A 21,380-nucleotide genomic window follows, 5' to 3' on the forward strand; every position below is an offset into this window, starting at 1 on the left:
AAGAACATGAAGATGAAAGAGAGAGAGAGAGATAATATTAAGCATTAGTGTCTCAAGATATTTTGGCAAAGACAAGTAAATCAGGAATGTCGCATCGAACATCAGCGAGTATAAAATCCGAATCGAGAAAGACAATATCATACCACGTAGGTGGCAAATTTATGGCGGGTTTTTGTTAGAAAACGAAAGGCCACGGTCGCCCACAGAGTCCAGTCGCAGGCATTTTAACAACTCACTGCGATGTATTTTATGACATAAGACTAGTGGGGGAATCCTTTGTTGCCACTTGGTGGTCGTGAGTCATCCACGACTGTGGCCGGCCACCTGTGGTTGAGAATCCATCTTAATAACTAATAACTTGTGCTGTCATTCACGTCAGTTATTGATGGGTGGTTGCTTGATTGCGGTTCTTCCTGCAGTGGCGAAGATGATCCCCATGAGTCTTTACTATCGATACTACACTACACAGAATAAATTCCTCCTAATTTGTAAATACCTGATAGGCCATTTATAGCTCCACGGGTGGACATATATATACCTACTGACAACGAGGTTGTTTTGGTTTCGGTAGACAGCGGACTATTGTTGTTTCTTTATATGGATTAATATTTTATTTTCAAAATCACGAACGCTGCTTCTTCGTATTTTCTGTTCGTTTTCTACACAAACGTTAATTTTGGCTTATAGGCTTTTGGTTTGAATCGATTCGAAAGCTGTCTCCGTTTTGTAAAATGCTCACGGACGATGATTGAAAAATACAATGTATCTTGTTTCCATTTCTTTTGATAGCCGCTTTGGGAGCTTTTTTTTGCACCATGCACGGAGTGGTGAAAACTACATGTACAATGAACGATACATGCGCCAACCGTTTACAAACACGACGTGTAATGGAAGGGCGCCACCAACTGATGACAGTTGTTTTCACTCCTTCGAACCAATCAGAGACGAGCCCATTCAGCCTTTCAACCAATCGCGTTCAGGGTGAACCATTGTACACTTTCTCGGTGGGGCATTTAAATTGGCAACAGGTGCATAGCAACGCGCGTCGAAAAGGCATAGAGCGGACGCTGTGCCACGGCAACTGCCATGCTCTGTGAGTGTGAGCCAAGTTGAACGTTTTGGAACGGAAATCGTCAGAATTTGTAATAAAATAAAGGTAAGTCCGTGGACAATTTACTGGATGGATGAAATTATTTGCAGAAACGAAATCCGTTTTCCCAACTTTTCTTGCACCACGGACAGATATGTTTTTAAAGTTTTAGCTTCAGATTCAAACTTTAGATTTTTTGTTTTGTTAGACTTAATGGGAATTTACACACAATTTGTGAAATTAATAATAAATTCTATTATTTGTTATTCCAGTTTTTAAGACTTTGTTGGATGGACTGAACATTTATTCCTCCATGACTGAACATGCTGAACACGATTAGCTCAAAATCTTGAAGGGGGGGGGGGGGGAGAGAATGAACTTTGTGTTTTTTCAAAAGCGAAAATGTTTGTTTTCAATTTTAAACAACATAATGTTTGTTTTTAATTTCAAACAGTGTAATTCGTAAACAGAACAAAATTTCTTTTGAATGTTACATACAGGTTCCCTCGACTTTCTGTTTCACAAGCTTTCTGTAAAAATCTACAAATACTGTCCTTTTCTTGTTATAAATTAAATTAATTATTAATGAGGTTTCCTTGCATGTCTTGTATTTATGATGAAAGTGGAAATAAAGCAAAGTAAGTAAAGTAGAATCTATTCCTGTGATTAATACATTTTTTCATTCTAATTTCCCCTGCAGAACAAGATGAACAATCTGTCCCCCGCACAGAGTCTTCTCACAAGACAAAACTACCACCTCCCGTTCTACCCAAACCCTTTGTGACAAAGAGCGGCAAACACATCTCAAAGGATCTACCAGCTTCATCAAGGCAGAAGGCATCAAATGCTGACCACAGTGTGAGGGTTCTGCAAGGGTTGGAGCTCCAGCGAGTGAAGGAATTGCTGTGTGATGCTACTCTGATCGCTGGAGGTCGTCGATTCAGAGTCCACCGGGCAGTGTTGGCTGCAAACAGTGGATATTTCTGGGATTTGTTCAACCAGGACAAGTCAACTGAGGAAGTGGAAATGAACATCACAGAGGAGGAGACTGATCAAATAGTCTTAGATGGAGTGGAGCCTGTTGTACTAGAGAAGTTAATCCAATATGTGTACACGGGTTCCATCAATCTGGAAGACATGGGCATCGATTTGGTGAGGAAGGTTCTTCAGAAAGGGAAGGAATTCCGGATAACTGATGTGGCTTCATCGTGTGGAGAATATCTCCGCAAGAAACTGGATTTGGAGAACTGCATCGAGATTTATCTCACAGCAAGTGAGAACAACCTCGAGGGTTTGCGGTCGGCTGCTGAAGAGGTCATCATGGAGAATTTCAGCAAGGTGATGACCAGCGACGATTTCTTGGGATTGGACTTCAAGGATCTGCTTGCGCTGGTCAATAGTCCCAATCTGAAACTGAAGTGCAAGCTCGCACTCCACAGTGCCGCACAAAAGTGGCTGGAGCATGACGCAGACAGGATGCAGCATGCTAAAGAGGTCAAAGGTCAAGTGCTCAGCACCCCCATGTGTATCGTGCTGGGTGACGTGACGGGTCAAGCCGACACGGTGGAGAATATCCAAGAGTCTGTGAGTGGTGAAATGAGTCGAGATGTTCAGAACGGTAAGCAGAAGAGTGCTGGATGGGTCACCAGAACCCAGCAACCCAGCCCGTCATTCTGGCTTTTGGTGGGGAGGACAAGCAAGGTTTGCCCTCGGAGCGTGTTTACCAACTCCACCCCTTATCGGGCTGCTGTGAGCCCTACCATGCCATGCCCATACGCCGCCTGGATCTAGCCCTGGTGCCGTTTGGGGGCCAGGTCTTTGTCGCTGGTGGGCAGTATTCGTCAGACTCCCACGCCTCCGACAGCATTGGCACGGTGCACTGTTTCGACCCACGGACTGAATCCTGGCGGCAGATGCACCCCATGTTGAAACGGCGCGCCTTGTTCACGCTGAGCACCGTAGGGGATCGTATTTACGCAGTAGGGGGCAAGAACGCGCAAGGATCTCTTGTGAGTGTCGAATGTTTCGACCCTGCAATGAATGAGTGGAGCTACACCGCACCGCTGGTCATCCCAACCTTTGGCCATGCCAGTGCAGTGCACGATGGGAAACTTTACGTCACTGGGGGCGTCGTGATCGGAAAGCACTTCACCAACTCGCTGCAGTGTTACGACCCTGCTAGTGATATCTGGAGTTACCGGTGCCCATGGGTACCAGCGGGCCCTCCACATGATGTGCGCAGTTGGAGACAACTTGTACGTGCTTGGCGGGAACACGCGAACCGAACGGGGAAAGCGCGTGGACTGTGAAGTCGTTGAGCGCTACAACTTTGAGACTGACCAGTGGTCGCCTGTCAAGCCCATCCCGCGGCCAGTCTGCCTGGCTGGGCTGGCCTCACTGGGACACCGTGTTTACGTCATCGGTGGTTATAATGGACGACATGCTATGAGGCACGGGGATATCCAGTGCTACGACACACTGAAAAACGAGTGGACAAGAATTGGTCAGCTGCCTGAGCCTCTCATGCGTCTGAGCACGTGCACCCTCTCCCTACCCATCATGCAACACGGTAATGCTGGACAAACATCAGCCAATCAGAGAAGCAGATCGGGATCGATTGGAAACTCAGATTCAAGCAGTGAGGGCTCAGCTTAGGTCTTGTGACAATCCTTCAATCATGCTTGATAAAATAACGTACACATCTCTGTGTTTCAAATTGACTACATTAAAAACCAAGTAAACTCCAACATATGTACTAATGTAAAGTCATCTGTAAATTATGATTTAAATAAAAATGTACTAATTGTAAAAAAACCTTTGAATGTTCATGTACAGTATGCCACTTTTTGTGTGAAAAAATTATGATGCTTAATCTCTAGAGAGAAACCACCCCCCCCTAAAAAAACAATGATAAAACAAAAGCAGAACACAAAAACATACAAAAAGCATTTTGGAAACAGTTTTGAGTAGGTTGTTATAGAAAATTACTTTATTTATGAATAATCATTCATGTAATTAACAGGAAATAACAGTCACAAAAATAGAGATAAGTCAATTTGATCAATCCTGACAATTACAAGACGTTTCTCAAATATTAGAATACTTGGAACTCCTACTGGCAACTCATTAAACAACGATCAGTGCAGAGACTATCCCGCTAGTTTTACTGCACTAAGTTGGACATGAGCGTAGTAGGGCTGTCTGTTTTCGAAAAATGTAGTATTCGATTACTCAACACTGTGTTTAACCGAATATTCGGTTGCCAGCTGCAACTGCGTGCGGCGTCAGTCAAACGTTGCACACATAGTGCGCCAGTTAAAGTTTGCGTGCTGCGACCAATATGGGTCGCTTGAGTGTTTTGCCCGTCAAGGTCTTTAACCTGCTAAAAGGATGGGATTGACCAAAAAGTTACCGTTGACAAAAAAGTGGCACCTGACAACAAAGCACCCCAACTTTACGATAAAAATCACAGTTGTGTGTGTGTCTGTGTAGTTTTTGTTTTTGAATATTCACGCCGGCAAACATTTATTCAAGTATTCTATTGATGATCAAATATTCGAATACTAGGGTCAACCGTAGAGTGTAGTCAAGAGGATTCCGAGCAGTGACGACCCAGGGAGTTGAGGCATTTTCCCACTATCGACTTGCCTACCCATGTTAAAACAACATGGGCCCCACATAAGCACAACCAAATCCCATTGGACAAGGCATACCATTGACACATAAAGGGCCTAGTAATGTAATTTTTTATGCAATCCTTGGAAATGCACTTTTGTGTCCCATTAAACTTTATTTTTCAATTTTCGTTTTGCTATTTTTAAGGGCATTTTGGTGCCATTTTGGTTTGAGCAAAAGTGTGATGTCATTTCAGGCAGAAACCTCAATGTTACAGCTATTTCAGCATCAAAATTGTCACAATTTTGAAAATTTTGCTATCGTAATTTCCTTTTCTTTGGTGATTCGTTATTGTTTCAGTACATGACAGGCCAATGAGCAACTTTTCTCACAAATGTTTTCAACTTTTGGGTTCACAATTTGAACAGAAAACCCCTAAACTGAACAGTGTCTTCCTGAAATGAGATCACAGCAACAGCGCCCTCATTTGTCAAGAAAAGCATGGAAAATTTGAATGTTCAAAAAAGTGTGTCTTTCAATAAAAACTAATTCAAAAGGGATCTCAATAGTTGTCATACAGTTAACCAGTTCGCGCAGGTATTATTTTGACATTGACCGGACCCAGGAGCGGGATTGTTTTTCATGAACCTCGACGCCAGACGGGTTCAGGCCGTTATCTGCAGGCAGCACACCCTGATATTTTCAGCCTCGCTCGCTGCGAGCGGTCGCTGACAGATATTTCCAGCCTCGTTCGTTGCGTGTTTATCCATCATCCGTTCCGAATACCTCAAAACCTTTGCGTGTACATACACGTCGTCCGACGTGAACTGGTTGAGAGTAGTGCAAAGTTGCTCAAAATATGAGCCCAAGTAAATTCATTTCATGGTCTTTTAAAGTTGGTATGTTTTTGGCGGTAGATTTTTACCCAGGTACAGCCTCTCATACCCTGATCCCGACCAGGCTTGGATTTTACCCGTGTAGAGCAGGTGCCGGAAACGTGTAGAAGCCGTGTTGGACTCTAGCTAGTGTGAAAAGGGTTCCCCAAATCTCTGTTTTGGACCCATCGTCGCTCTCGCTGTAAACCTCTGGCTCTGACATATACAGCGCTATCTGACCTGACTCGTCTCTGTGCTCATCCTCGGAATATGATTCATCAGAAAAAATCACGATCAAGGTCGCTCTCTGAGACGTCTGACGATGAATCTGACGAACTAATTCACTCCGCCATGATTTTGACCCGGGACGTTTACCGTGTATATGGCTGTGTTTACGTGGTCGTTGGCGAGCAGCACGCGTGGTTACGTTCTGGCGATGACGTCATCACCGGGGATCCGGCCAGCGGCCAAAAAGGGTATTTTGGGGGGCGGGGGCACGCTTCATATTTTATTCTTTTCAGGGTCGCCATTTATGAGCAAAACATTAAAATTGTGAACTTTGTGAAATGGTTAAGTGTTTATAGACATCTTACAATGCCTTCCTCGATAAAAGTGTTTTAATTTCAGGTACCCTTTAAGGTGTAAGATGTAATGCCATTCTGTCCATACAAGGAGTATCAAAACAACAGGTGCAAGACCAAAAGCACCTGCAACGTAAGACATGCTTTCCCAATCTCGACTTTTTCTCCACCATCAGCTGCATACTTGTGGTAACAGGATTCAAATTCAGCACAGCCAATGACTGTCATAAATTGGGCCGTACAATCTCTGAGCTTTCAGACTCCTGCATATTCTCCAGTGAAAGATCTGTAAACAGAAAAAGAAAAACAGAAAGATTAACTGAAATTAAGTGAAATCGGATAACCGATTTCACTGGAAGTTCCCATCCAGCTCACAGTCACTCATGCCAACAAAAAGTGACGAGTGAGGTGCCACATGTAATGCCCTCCCAATGACTGGGTTTAGTTTGCAGGATTCAATGACCACTGCGCCTTGACAAAAAAAACTCCAGAACTGTGACGTTGAAAACAAAAACCTACATTCTTTAAGAATTTTAAAATGCCTTTTTTTCCTTTTCATTGATACATAAATTCTACCCCAAAATCTGAAACACGCACACACCAACATGACCTTCACAATGACTTCAATTATAAAAAATTGGATGCGTAGTATCCCCCCGCCCCCCAGTAGCAAATCTCGGGATGGGGGGAGGGAACACCCCCCCCCCCCCCCCCCCCCCCCCCCCCGCATTCAGCCGCTGGATGTTGTTGTGTAACTAGTCAAATGGGGCCAAAATAATAAACAGAATGCCAAAATTCCTACATTTATTCGTGAATTGCCTTAGAATGCAGGGAAAAGCATCATAGATTTCAAAATTTCCCAGGGGATGCTCCAGGACCTCCTAGCAGGGCGTGCCTTTGGCAAGCTCAAGACTCCACCCCCTCCCCCTTCAGTTTTCTGAAAGCTAGATCCGCCCCTGCCCCTCCTCGGATTCATCCTGTGGTTTCCTTACCTTCCTCATTGTACAAGACTTCTTTCAGATAAAGTCCATCTGGTGGGGCCGTGGGACTCGTCTTTGGGTGAGCGTTATCACAAGATTCTAAAACTGCTCTCACTTCCTCCAGTGATCGGCTGCCCTTGCCCACCGAAACCAGAGCAGAGACCATTCTGCGTATCTGGTGACGAAATAAGAAAGTCCGGTGACTAAACCACATAAATTGGGTAGGGGGGAGGGAGGTGGGAGGGGAAGCCACATCCCCATCAATTTTCATATAAAATCAATCAATTTTAATTCTTTTTTACATTTGTCTCTCTAATCCCCTTTTCTATTCACTGAAATAATAATAATAATAATAATCGGCATTTAAGAACACTCTTATTAGTTAACTAAATCACAGCGTTTACAGTATTATTATTACCCCTGATCATTGGGCCAATGAAACATTCCAAATACCATCTCAGCTCCCTGGGGAGTATACAGCTCGATGCTGCCTGTTAGGCACAAGCGAGCTTATTCAATCACCATAACCATCTCTGCCCTCACAGGTACCCATTTACTCCTGGGTGGAGAGAAGCAATGAGTGACAAAGTGCCTAGCTCAAGGGCACACGCACCATGACCCAGGCTGGACTCGAACCCATAACCCGCAGCTTTACCCACAGACCACGAATTCAGTGCCCTTAACCACGAGGCCACAGCACTCCACGAGTGGACTAGTGGTGGTAACACTATGTAGAAATCTCTTTCGGGAAGATGTGGGGTTCTCAAAAACTCAATGTTACGATCAGTATGCTCTGATCATCTTCCGCCTTCTTACTTTGTCTCATTTGATCTCTAGCAAACAAAAAAGGATTTACCACACAAACACGTGCACACAATACCTGTCTGTACACGAATGAGCGACTTCGAAAAGACACCTCCCAGAACTGGATGTGGGAGTGGCCGCGACTCCAGTGCCGGTCCAGGAGGCCGTGCGAGGGCGCTATTTCAATGCGGTCTATCGTTTTGATGGGCGATTTGAAGCTGTTCTCTTTGGATGCGCTGCGGAATGCTGAGAAATCGTGTGTGCCAAGGAAGAGTTTCGTTGCTTCTTTCATGGCTTCAATGTTCAGCCTGAATGAGTGTTTTAAAAAAATTATAAAAAGTTGAAGAAAAAAAACCATGTTCTTCAATAATACATTCAACAACGATTTTGTGCATCACATGTACTCGGATTGTATGGGCGAACTTTTGCTGCGTCATGTACAATTTTGAATTTGACAACCGTTATCGAGATTTTCCAAACCTCGGTCTTCATTCGGCACCGCCTGCTAACAGTGCTATTTGGGTGCCTAATTTTGAAGATTCCAGATCAACATTAGTCAATGTTATCTTACAGAAACATCAAACTGTATTATCATGACTGTATGATATTACGAAGCAAGTGATTTATTTCAAAATTTGATCAGAACATTAAAAGCTTAAAGTGATAAAGCGAAATCGAAACGAAGCCAAGCTTTGAAAAGGGCCATCAATGTCGTCATGTCGGGAATAATTATCAGGTCTGGGAACCAGACTATATGAAGGGAACCACAGCCGAATGCGGTCTTATACCAAGACTCCTCCTATTCAAGTCAAGTCATCTTTTTAATATCCCACGGGGGTAATTTAAAGGGAATGCACAACATTTGCTTTTGCTGCAATTTTCAGAAATAAATGGATTTAGAGGATTAGTATGTTATAGCAAATATTGTTACACTGACTTGTTTCACGTTTTGGATTTGTGGATGCTGGAAAAAAAACCCAAGAAAACCAATCATATTCTTGTAGTCTGGCTCCCTGACCCCACTTAAGATGAAACGGAGCAATTTATAGACTTTGGGAATTGTAAGACCAGGAATCAGTCTAGCAGGCTTGCAGTCTCATAGGTGTGTAATTAATTGCAAAGAAAATGCAGACGAACTAAATACAAAAAAATTAGGAGCACTTTTTGTCTTTTTTTTTGAAAAAAAATACAGTTTTTTCTTGAAAATGTTGGCACACCAGGAGCCACAACTTTTAATACAGGATGCTTTAGACTGTCATTCCCTAACAATCCAGTAAGATATTTCGTGATAATTTGATCATTTCGTTTTTTTTATGTTTGCAAATGTTGTATCTTCCCTTTAAAACGCTTGCATACAATAAAAACATTGAAACATTCCAGACACTCACTCACTCTTAATAGCCCAGCATCTGTCCTTCTCCGTTACTGGCAAGGAGCGGTAGGTGCAACCGACTGCTATCCTGTACAAGTAACTTCTGGAGATTGCGTTGTGCTGGGCGTGGAATTTGTCAGGGACCCTCCTGGCTCCGATAACCCTGGATGACAGAATAAGGATCGGGAAATTATCTCGGCCATTAAATCACAGGAATCATTGACTAAGTAGGAGGGGGTTGCAATCTTTTAGCCAGAGAGGAATACAGGGTATTTGGACACCCTACAGGCTATTTTGTACCCACCATTTTGTACTAAAATGCACAAAAAATACCTAATTTTCAAATCCTTATGACTAAAGTCTTATGATCTGGAGTGCTGTGGACTCGTGGTTAAGGGCACTGGATTCGTGGTCTGTGGGTAAAGCTGCGGGTTGTGGGTTCAAGTCCTAGCGGGGTCATGGTGCATGTGCCCTTGGGCAAGGCACTTTGTCACTCATTGCTTCTCTCCACCCAGGAGTAAATGGGTACCTGTGAGGGCAGAGATGGTTATGTGATTGATTTAGCTTGCTTGCGCCTAACAGGCAGCATCGAGCTGTATACTCCCCAGGGAGCTGAGATGGTATTTGGAATGTTTAATTGACCCAATGATCAGGGTAATAATAATACTGTAAGTGCTGAGATTTAGTTTACTAATAAGAGAGTTCTTAAATGCCGATTATTGGCTTTTTCGCAATTTTGCGAAAAAGCCTTTCTTTCTGTTCTCATTTTTTTTGTATCTTCTTCTTCTTCTTCTTCTTTTTGTCGCCTAAATCCCATTGACTTTGTACACGTTTTTTCTCAGTGCCACTTTTGGTATTAATCTTCGTCTTACATCATTCAAATTAAGCATAGTCATAGTCCTTATAGCAGAGATGTGCCCCGAAGAGTGACGTCATGGTGACGTCATTGACTAATTTATTATAGATTTTTGAATATTTAATTTTTCCCATAGACTTTGTACACAAAAATTAAGAAAAAATTGTCGATTTTCAAAGGGCATTTTCGACTCTTTGCCAGTAATTCATTTACACCAATCTTTGTCCAAGCAAAGACCCTAATTCAAACAACATTGTGGAATGATGACGTCATGATGACGTCATCCAGTGTTTATTTATAGGCAATTAAATTGTGACACTTTTAATATTTAAAAATGCATAAGAAATCAACCGTCCGCGTCCGCAGCATTCTGTTGCCGCAAGTGGTAGAGTAGGTTGAGGTCTTTATTTCATTCAGTGTGCGTGCAATCACGTGACCCTTGCTTCCGGTCGAAAAAGGCCCAAACCGGAAGTGGCTTATTATTTAAAAGTGGTAATAGAAATGAACTTGCTTTTAACGGTGTTAGTCTCTTGGCTAAAAGTATTCTTCAAATCATCTACCAATGACGTCATGCAATCTTCGAGCGCCCTCTAGCGACAGGTTGAAAATTAGCAAAAATGTATTTTGAATAGATGTCTGTGGCGAAGTTTGTCGGAATCGCCTAAATATTGGTGTATATAATGACCTTGACCCACTTAAGACGTGTGCGAAGTTTTAGGCAAATGACGTCATCAGACCGGAAGTTATAATAAAAAGACCCTTTTTCATTTGAAAATTCCTGAAAAATCAACCATGGCAGTTTTTATGTTAGTTTTTACTTTAATTGTCGATTTAAGGGTAGGTCTAAAACATATCAAAGCTTCGAGGCAATAAGTGAACTCGGACATGCCCTGCGCACGCTTAAAACTTCAGGTTGACAATACCTCATACACGTACGTTACGCACATACTGTACATCGTATGTCAGTCAGCCTGCAGAGCACGTGTTGACGACGTCAAATCCTGTCCACATCACAGTGACCGTTTTAGCCGATTTTCGGCTAACCTTGACAGATTTTATGTTCATGCATACGCATAGTCAGGGGCGTATAATAAAAAATCATAATGCCGAAAAGCCCTATGTTACGTATTTAAAGGTGCAGTTTTTCTGCAGTGGGATTTTCCACAAGTCTTTTCCTACACAACACTGATATCTTACTGAGTAGTTCTGAACCTCAGCCGAGAATTACTATGAAAAGGAAAGAGAAATCGTATTTTTTTCGGTCTGTCATTCGATTGAACATATTCCTAAGGGTCAGAATATCAAGTAATATTTCATAAAAATGTTTCAGTTCAAAGGCAAATTACAAATTAAAGGTGCAATTTTCTGCAGTGGGATTTTGTTTAGCCCGTTAACTTTGTACACGTGTTAGCCCATTGACTTTGTACACGTTTTCAAGCCACCATTTCTATAACTTGGCGATCTGGAATCGTCATCAATGTAACAGCCAAGGAAGACCCTCATACAAAAATTATGCCAAGACTATGACGTCATGATGACGTCATCACCCAATTTTGTTTATTGATTTTTGAAAATTTACGTACATATTATGTTGTCCTATATCTACAGAACTGTAAGCCTGATTGGGTTGAAACTTGGTATGTGGCTAGACCGGGATGTGTTATAGGTAAAAAAACCAATTAGGTGACGCCATGATGACGTCATCCGGAGATTTTATATGAATATTTGAGGTTTTTGACCTTTTAGCCATATCTCATGAACGTAACATGCAAAATTAAAAATTCTTTGTGTATTTGGTCTGTTAGGTAAAAGGTATTTGCACAACATTTTGAACAAAATATCTGACATCATTATGACGTCATAAAAATGCGATTTTCAAAATACACATATAAGGAAAGGTCCGACTGTCATGAAACTTAATGGGTAGGTAAATAATGGTACTAGTATACAAAGTTTAAAGTGACGTCACGATGACGTCATCGTTTGGTTTTTATAATTTTAAGATATTTTAAATTTTATTGTGCTTCCACAAATTGCACACTTTCTTTCACCGGATTGACATTAAACTTGGTTCAAACCAAAATCACAATGACAAAATGTGCATTGAGAAGGGTCTTAAGGATGACGTCATTGCAGGGCAAGTGACATCATTTGATAAAATTATACTTTAGGAATTATTCTAAGCGTTTTGAACAACCTTTAACTGCATAAAGCACTCTGAAAAGTGACTGCAAAAGGACAAACGAAACAAATATTTGTAAAATGCGAAAAAGCCCTGTGTTCTGTTTGCAAACAGACATACAGCTCTAGTTATTATTATTATTATTAAAGCCACAGGGAGTCCACAATATTTTTAAAGATGCGGCATCAGTGCACTGAAAATTAAAAAACACAAATAAGACATTGAAGACAACAATGTAGCTCAACTCATTAGCGCTGCTAATGTCCAAGTAAAACAATGACTATCCAGAATATTGCTGCGACGACGCTATAGCTGGGTTGCGATAAAGCTAATTGAGTCATGCTTTTCAGGAAAGGCTCAAATTTATTGTCTTGCCACTACATGTATTTGTGATGCGATCAAGCTAAAATGAGTTGTTTGTCGACCCTGATCAATTTGTATTTGTTTTCAGATTTGAAAAGATCACAATCTTAGCATTACTGCTGTGAAAACCGCATGCTGGTACCATACTTATTATAAAAATTATGGAAGTGAAACACCAAGAGATAGGATGAAGTGATGTGATGAAGTGGCCTTATTTTGGCCTATATCTCACAATGAAAGTTCCCCGAAAAACGACTTAGCTTGATCGCATCACATTTGATGAGAGCAAGACAGTGAGCAAATTTGCATTTCCCAAGAGATGATGGCTCCCCATACCTGACTTGCTCGCGTCTTGGAATGAAGGAGTTGAGACCGAGACACAGGCTCTCGTCCCTGAACGCTTCCGGTTTATTTGGCGGACGTACCAGATCAAAATGGGCCGTGTTGCACAAGGCGTGCACCCCTGAATCAGTGCGGCTTGAAACGTAGATTTTGGTCGACCGATACGGGTTGAGCTTCTCTAATACATTCTGGGTAAAAAAGGAAGCCATTTTAGTTGCCACTGTGATCACATGACCTCCTCCAAGAAGAGAAGGCGCAACGTTACGCTTTCATTTAAAATAAAATTTCAACGAAATGGGTGAAGAACCAGAGACAAACACTGTGTATCTTAAAAAGGCCAAACCAGGAATATTAAAGCTTCAGGTTGGCTGTGTGTTACATCTTACTCTTTTTAACAGAGAGAGAGCAAAAAGCAGAACATTTAGGGGTCATATTTGTAGAAGAAAATATAACAGCTTCAAATAAAGTGTCTCTGCATTGCCTATTAATATAAACTGTAACATTCCCAAATCGTCCAAAATCCTCTTTGCAAAATGGAGGATTTTGCAGAATCGAGGCTATATGGCAAAAATGGGGCTGATTTTGGAGGAGGCACTATGTCAAGGTCTTGGGCTGGACCTTGTGTTGGTTATGCTCAGCCGTGCAAAAATTTAGGCCTATATTATACTTGAAATCCTCTGCACTGCTCCAGGATGTCACTGGCTCTGCCTCAACATATTGACAGGGATTGCTGGAGGATTTTGCACTCCGACATCCGCGCCATAATGGGGAGGGGGGGGGGGGGGGGGGCAACCATCTTCCACATGGGGGCGCTCTTCGAAACTGACTTTTATGCATACTGAAAATTATATGCAAATTTTCACCACGCATTGTATTGGTTGTGGAGCTTGTTGTTTTGATTTTCATGTCAGAACTCTCTAACCATTTATGGAAATAGTTACAAAAAAAATATCTCACAAACAAATCCGACAGTCCCCCCCCCCCCCCCCCCCCCCCCCCCGGATACGCCACCGGAATGAAAACTATACTGAACTACAGGTACTTGCTAACTAAGCAAAAAGTTATACCTCAATGACATCCTGTACACCAATCTTCCCACTCCGAGCTATGGCATTTTTGGAGGCTTTCACAACACCACTGTGAAAAAGAACAAAAAAAAGATGAAAAAAAACCACTCAAATCACAATTTCTATCACAATCTCCCAGAGTACTTATCTTTTGTAACTTTTTTGGTCGGTTACCTGGTTTCTAATACCAGGGAAACAGCATTATGGCTATTGCTTGATTTTTAGTTTAGCAGTGGCTATCAATACGGCAGTCGACCGTCTGGTTCCCTGACCCGATATTAACGTCAGGATCTTTGGCCCTTGGAACCAGACTGTCCACTGAATGGTTCTGGGGCTAGTATATTTCCCTCAAAAACAAAATCCTCCAAAAGCCATGACTTACTGATGAAAAAGATGAAATCTACTTCAATAAAAGGGATGATTTGATTTAAAACCTAAAAGTAAAGAAAACTATTGTTAAAAGAACAGGGAAAAAAGAAAATTCTAACAGTAACAGTGAAGATTTGATCCCAGGAACTTCGCTATGGTAACTAATGTTAGTTCAACAGTTTCCAATTAAGCTACCAAAGCACATTGGTTGGAAGGGCTGTTAATAAACAGATATAATTGTGATAGATTTGCAATACCAATGGCATGCCATATTAAACGATAGCAGTAGCACTTGAAAATTACATAACACTAACAGCTGCCAAATGATTAACCCTAACTCCCTAGGCCCTTTTGCTAGGATGTAGCCTCAATCCTGCAAAATCCTCCAACTGGCCTCATGGAAAAATAGCATACAGCCTCAATCCTGCAAATTCCTCCGTTATTTCTTGAATATGGTCCATGGAGGGGTGACCACTGCCTCAATCCTGCAAAATCCTCCGGCTATGACTGTCAATAGGCTTATGCAGAGGCAGTGACATCCTTGAGCAGTGCGGAGGATTTCAAGTATAATCAAGAACTAAATTTATGCACGGCTGAGCATAAACAACACAAGGTTCGGCCCAAGACCTTGACACAGTGCATACTCCGAAATCAGCAACGCACTTTTGCCATGTAACCTCAATCCTGCAAATTCCTCCAATTTGCAAAAAGGATTTTGGAGGATTCAGGGCGGTTAGGGTTAAGGCAGTGGACATTTAGCCGGAGAAGGCAAACCTTTAGTAAACGTTAGCTTGCCGGATATCTTTCATATGGACTGAACATGTGCAGTTACTGTTTTTTTTACTTAGACATTTTCCGGTCACAAATTTTAGTCAGGCTCCATGCTTTCTAGTGCAGATGTCTTACCACTCGACCACCGAGCTAACGGGATCGATTGGCCAAAAGCTTTCGAGTCAACTCGTACCTTGGGCGACTCGTACCTTGGACAACTCGTACCTTGGACAACTCGTACCTTGGACATCTCGTACCTTGGATAACTCGTACCTTGGACAACTCGTACCTTCAATTAAGACGACTCGTACCATCAGAATAAAAAGTAGAGTACTGTACGTGCGCGACTTAGTGTGTGGGTTCCTTGACTCCGAAACGATACGATTCTTTTCAAGTCAAAGTTAATTTCCTTCTCACAGAACCACATTCAAGATCTAATGGCTTTGCCAGGCAGCATTATTTTACGCATTGGGCCTGGCGGGCCGGCCTCCGAGGGCGCGAGCAGCGGTCGGTCGTGCGCGGTACCGATGCCGGTGACTGCATCAATGTCACCGTGCACAGACGTCCATATTGACCGGTCAGCGCGGCGCAAGAACCGTGTCACTTTGCACGGATGCCGCGTGGGCCTGTGCATGCCGCGCACACAGTGCGTGTTAGCCCCATAATGTGGCCAGTTTACTGGACTGCCTCCGTAAACATAGGCCACACGTCCACCATCTTGGAATCTGACTCGCCGAAATTTGAAAGTGATTTCCACATTGCGACTTCAAACCCAGTTCATTTATGCTTTAAAAATACACTCACCCTCTTAATAACAAAATTAGAACCTGCTGCCAGTGTCAGTTGCCCAGCTGCTGCGTAATTTACGACATTTTCTGGATCCTTCTTGGCAACTTGGTCCAACCATGGAGCTATCTCCATGGTCCAACTGAACAATGCCCTCGCGCAGATCGTTCACCTGTCAATCACGCGTGCAGGACGCACGCCGCAGGCCCAGTGGTAGTCCGGTTCCCAGACCAAAAGATTCTGACTATTCCTGATAGTCAGAATCTTGCACGCATGATTGACTCGGATCATTATCCAGATTGACGGTACGACTTGTCTTACGCGTGATGGTACGAGTCGTCTTAACTGAAGGTACGACTTGCCGAAGGTACGAGTTGTCCAAGGTACGACTCGGTATAATGACGTCGAGTTGAAGGTACGAGTTGTCCAAGGTACGAGTTGTCCAAGGTACGAGTTGCCCAAGGTACGAGATGACCTGTTACCGGCCAAAAAATATGTTTCATATAATTTTCACGAAATAGATGCAACATTGCGCATATTAGATTATGATGGGACAAGCAGTCTAACGTGTTAAGTTTAAATAGATTACTGAATAATGTCGTAAGATTACTGACCAATAATTTGTGCCAAAGTACTGGAAGTGAATTAAGTATCTGACCATCCTTGTACAAATTTGTAGTTCTTTTCTTGGATTTAAGAGCTAGCAGTAGCAAAGTAGCAGACGAAATTCCCATTCACAGTGCACAGTGATCGTCATGCCCGCCCTCTTGCGATTCCGCAGTCTCCGGTGTCATTTTGTCGGTGTTCTCCGGTATTTGTCGGTGTTTTCCGGCGAAACTCTTGGTGGCGCTTTCAAGTACACATCGGTGTAAAGGAAAATCCATCATCATGTCCATACTTGTGTGTGCAGATCGTAACTGAAGACCGGTGATTTGTCGCTTTATTAACTGTCAATCATTCCTCTTCTTAACCACAAAGGATTTTGAGTAGCCATGGACTACATTAAATCAATACCAACTCACATGGTAAGATTCTCATTACAATTTTAAAAGATTCGTAAAATCGTAGGAAAGATTCCCCTCTGCCATCTGGCATGTCTGGAATCTATCTGGCCAGCATTTTTCACCCTGTGATCATTTAGGACAATGACATGTATGAAACTGGTCTGAAAATTTCTAAGTAGGCTTAAGTGTTTTCTCAGTAAATACCTAAACATTTGGCGATCGTGTAGTGTAGGGCCCCTGTTTTGTTTTGATCAAATTAGAGTCAAAAATAAAAAAAGGAAGTGGATATTTTGCCAGAGGTAACGCCGGCCAACTAACGAAAGGTTTGCCGGCGGCAATCCATATCAACAGAGGGCGCTGTACTCTTTAACGCAACTCGGTGGCTATCTCTGTGGCAGTCAGCCGTCTGGTTTCCTGACCTGACGGTATTCAACATCAGGATCATTGGCTCTAGGGAACCAGAATTTCAACTAATTGATTCTCTGACTTTATTTTCACTAAACAAAAAAAACAATTCTCAAAAGTTAGGATCACATAAAAAACCCACCAAAATCTACTTCAATAAAAAGTAGGATTTGGAAGCGCCAAAGTTTTCCATTGACGATGCGTACACAGTACACGGTACACAGTGCCGTAACGATAGTTGAAACTTTTATTACGGCTGCTGTAACAACCATGACGAATTTCAGTGCAAAACATACCAACTTAATGTAGGGCTTCCCCTTATTTAACCACTGTCAATGTTGCTCAAATACTTGACATTTTTTTACCCAGTCTGTGATCTGTGTTTTTCATTAAGTTCATCCTTAAATTATGGTTGTTTATTTTTCACCTTGTTCTGCTCTAGGATTACAACGGCCAAAAGCTTGCCGAGCAGCTGTTCCAAGGAATCATCCTTCTCTTTGCTGTGAGTTTGCTTGTAAAAAATTGTAATCATGTTATAAACCATCCGAGCGTGGGACCACTGCCATATATTTCTTTATAATGGTCAGCATCAGACAGGGCTCTGGAGTGCTCTGAAACGTGCACAACTAAATCAGGCCCACTTTACTCACAGATTAGTCAGCAAATTTCTCTAAAAATTCCACTGGGGTAAAGAAAATGTCCTCAGTATTTCACCAACCAAGTTTGCAGACTCAATTCAATTTTTAAAGGAGACTTTTCTTCAATATTTTGCACATGAGAGGGAAGTCAAGTGATTTCAAAATAGGGCTAAAGACTAGACTGGTACATGTCCAACCATGGTCCAACTATTTGGAAAGACCGACCTCTTCATAAGTGTCAATAGTCTGGTGGCTTTACTATGGAGAAATGTGTAGTAAATTGAGACTAGTTCCCGCTTCATGCCACATGTTTCTTAAATTCTTTTGGCACGGTTGATTGATGCAGTGCTGAAGCTGTGTTGGACTGGTTGTTTTAGGTGCCAGTCTATTTTCTTGTTTGCATGTTTTCCATACCTTAAAGTTTTGGGACTCTCATACACAGTATTGAGAGTCCAAAATTTTTGAACTAGGTCAGCATGGCAACTCAGGATTTTAGTCCCGACATGCTCAAGTTTCATCTGAATGTGCACAAACCCGTTATGCTTTCGCAGAGCAAAAGACCCCTTGTACAGAGCGCCATCATGGAGAGCAGTCTTTGTAAATTCAACTCGGTGAAAATGAAAGTGCTAAGGCCAAAAAAAAGGTCTTCGGTTTCTGATATGGAGCTTACCCCAAAAGTGGTGCGGCAACGCAGATTTTTTTCCTTTTCCTCGTTTTTCTTCTTCAAATGTCAGCTGATGACTGCATAATGGTTCCCCGACTAAATTTAGTGCAAAATATATGGGAGCCAAGAGAGGCCACATAAAGCTTATTCTCGATCGTAACCTCATCTAAAAACACGTTAAAATTGTGCAGCAGCAGGATTCCAGTCAAACCAGTGAGTTTAGCGGTATTGAGACATCTTACATTGAAAAAAAAAAAACTTTCTAATTTTGCCCACGTGCATGGCTACGGCGACGTGCACGCATACCAGAAACCGGAGACTTTTTTTTTGGCCCAAGTGTCTAGTTGTCGCAGAGGAACAAAGACCCTTTTTTTGGTGTGTGGTTTGGGATTAGCTTGATTAAACTTGCCTTGTTTTTTTCATTAAAAAAAATGGGATAACTGTGGTTTTCCTGTGTGTAGGTTGTTGGGTTCATCTGGGGTTATGTCTGCGAGCAGTTTGTCCAGACCATCTACATTCTCGGAGCCGGGTTCGTCCTGTCGTGCATAGTAAGTATCGAGATGTTCATTGGTTGGATCAGGTATGAAGATATTGAGGGGGACTTTCTCTTTCTCTTTCCCAGGTTCGATTCCCGCCTGTGCCAACATGTGGATTCAGTTTTCAGTCCCTACCTGATTTTATAGGGTTTCCCCTGGAATGCCATTCAGGGGTTTTCCTCCCAAACAATAAAACTGTAATTTCCTTCCGTATCGTCTTTTAACAAGGAACCCCAGCTATCAATACGGAAAGAATGTTGCAGCCTGACGCTACTTCAGTGGTTGTCTATGGAGAGTCAATAAAATGCCAATAAATTATTTTCAAACAAAATTGGAAATGTTTCTCATTCCCAGATTCATGTCATCATTATTTTTGCAATGACTGACCTTCATTGAGATGATAATATGAAGAAAAAAATCAGCGTCAGGTTGCAACATTCTTTCCGTCAATATGTTGGCAGACATTCCATGGGCTGTCTGGCCAATTGCCAAATACATGTAACAATAAATAAAAGATTGTCACAAGTAGCAGAAGACAGTGCACTGCCATTGTCACAGTCTGTTTGAATACTAAGCTTGTGTCTCCAATTTTTGTGTGCAGTTGACGCTACCCCCTTGGCCGATCTACCGCCGGAGCCCCATCCAGTGGCAGAAACCTCGCGAGGAGGCCGACACGGAAACCAAGGAAGTTGCTCCAGCGAAGGAGAAGAAATCCTCTAGGAGGAAGGAAAAGACCAAGTGATCCAATACTCTCCATCTATCTCTCTTGTTAAACCCCACCCCTATGGACCCTTACCTAAGCAACCCCTCCAAAACACAAAAACACAGAAAGAAAATGCTCTATGTGTGCTGCATGCGCACATAGAGCAGCAATCGCTTTTGTTGGCAAAATCATTGTCCTGTTGGCTGTATGAGGGGGATGATATTCACACCCGGTCTCGGACCAACACTAAATCTCCCATGAGGCCTTTTCACACTAGAGCCTCTCAACCCGGGTTAAACTCGACCCTGGGCAAACCCAGTGCTGCCCCGGGTTGAGTTTTTGATTTTTCAACCCGCCTTCAATCCTGCATCGTTTCATGTTTGGTTCTTGCAAACCAAGCTTGTTTCTCGCGGTTGCCACTGTTTTGAACCTTGGCGAGAGTTTCAACCCGGGTTGAAAATCTCCTCCAGGGTTAAAAATCTCAAAGGTCCTAAATTCATACAATGGCTTAGCACTGATAGCCTTGCTTTCTTTTAATGCTGTTTTGAAATATGTCTATTTCTATAATTATTTGAAGCTAGTGAATTGTTCATTGTGATTGCAAAGTTGTTAACGTAAACAGTTAACCACATGATATCTCATAATATTCGGTGCCCTCTATGCCTCAGACAAACCATTCATATTATAATTACTGACGAAGAAATGATATTATAATTGGTATTCATTCCAATACAACATTAAATAGTACACGTGTACTTTTTTTCAATAATGAAAAACTTTGAAGTAAATTATTTGATATTAGAAACCGAGTATACAGTGAATGCACAGTAAGTATACAGTGTTAAGAAGACATGTCGGTGAAGGGCAAAAATCAATATTCATAAATACCTACTAAGACAGTTTACCCATTCCTATTGGTCGAGAGCCCGGCATGTGGCCGGTCTTAAACGGATGATAAAGACATGGCTGGCTGGTCTTAAACACTTTTCCAGTGTCTCATGAAATTTGGACTCCTAAAAATCCAGTGCCTCTTACCGTTTTATTGGTTGAACGTTCACAATCCTCACGTAGGCATGCCCAACACTACCAGTGAGTCAGTATTTTATAGTCCTAAATTCTCAACGCAATGCCCTACGTGTATCTCCATAACAGGAGTGTTTACATCTTATTCGAGCTGGACACTCCATTATTTAGCTAGAGGGGTGTTTCAAAAAACATGAAGTGAACTTCTTGAACAAAATCTGGGGTTTTTTTTACCGAATACTTTTGATTTTTTTGACCAAAAAGGTATTGATGAATGGGAATAAATATATGCTTGGTCGGTATTAATCACTCTGTTTAAGACCGCTTTAGAGTCTGGGTGCTGATAATTACCCG

The 21,380-nt window shown here is 42.2% G+C and overlaps 2 protein-coding genes and 1 pseudogene across 2 annotated transcripts; 2 read left to right on the forward strand and 1 right to left on the reverse strand.

Moving 5' to 3' along the window:
• The first annotated feature begins 1,762 nt into the window (after positions 1-1,762).
• On the forward strand, positions 1,763-3,902 carry LOC119745998 (annotated as a pseudogene).
• A 1,571-nt stretch (positions 3,903-5,473) lies between these two features.
• Positions 5,474-16,811, reverse strand: LOC119745719 (tRNA pseudouridine synthase-like 1). The gene is made up of 7 exons (XM_038222262.1): positions 16,668-16,811; positions 14,128-14,197; positions 13,055-13,248; positions 9,334-9,480; positions 8,022-8,253; positions 7,154-7,316; positions 5,474-6,447 (listed from the first exon to the last, which is right to left on the reverse strand). Exons 1-7 carry the CDS (start codon positions 16,712-16,714, stop codon positions 6,386-6,388), a joined length of 915 nt encoding a protein of 304 aa, XP_038078190.1. The 5' UTR covers positions 16,715-16,811; the 3' UTR covers positions 5,474-6,385.
• A 102-nt stretch (positions 16,812-16,913) lies between these two features.
• On the forward strand, positions 16,914-20,762 carry LOC119745720 (signal peptidase complex subunit 1-like). The gene is made up of 4 exons (XM_038222263.1): positions 16,914-17,078; positions 17,905-17,964; positions 19,226-19,312; positions 19,902-20,762. Exons 1-4 carry the CDS (start codon positions 17,046-17,048, stop codon positions 20,040-20,042), a joined length of 321 nt encoding a protein of 106 aa, XP_038078191.1. The 5' UTR covers positions 16,914-17,045; the 3' UTR covers positions 20,043-20,762.
• The last annotated feature ends 618 nt before the right edge of the window (positions 20,763-21,380 follow it).

Source organism: Patiria miniata, unplaced genomic scaffold, assembly GCF_015706575.1.
Source record: "Patiria miniata isolate m_02_andy unplaced genomic scaffold, ASM1570657v1 HiC_scaffold_7, whole genome shotgun sequence".
Lineage (NCBI taxonomy): Eukaryota > Metazoa > Echinodermata > Asteroidea > Valvatida > Asterinidae > Patiria > Patiria miniata.

Bases quoted from the DNA above. Each gene is read 5' to 3' on its own strand.
- LOC119745719 (XM_038222262.1), bottom strand. From the start codon at position 16,714: ATGGTCAGATACTTAATTCACTTCCAGTACTTTGGCACAAATTATTG. The intron at 14,198-16,667 runs GTCAGTAATCTT...TCTTTTTCACAG, and splicing joins TACTTTGGCACAAATTATTG to TGGTGTTGTGAAAGCCTCCA. The intron at 9,481-13,054 runs GTATGGGGAGCC...TCTGTCATCCAG, and splicing joins CCAAGACGCGAGCAAGTCAG to GGTTATCGGAGCCAGGAGGG.
- LOC119745720 (XM_038222263.1), top strand. From the start codon at position 17,046: ATGGACTACATTAAATCAATACCAACTCACATG. The intron at 17,965-19,225 runs GTGAGTTTGCTT...TCCTGTGTGTAG, and splicing joins GAATCATCCTTCTCTTTGCT to GTTGTTGGGTTCATCTGGGG. The intron at 19,313-19,901 runs GTAAGTATCGAG...TTTTGTGTGCAG, and splicing joins GGTTCGTCCTGTCGTGCATA to TTGACGCTACCCCCTTGGCC.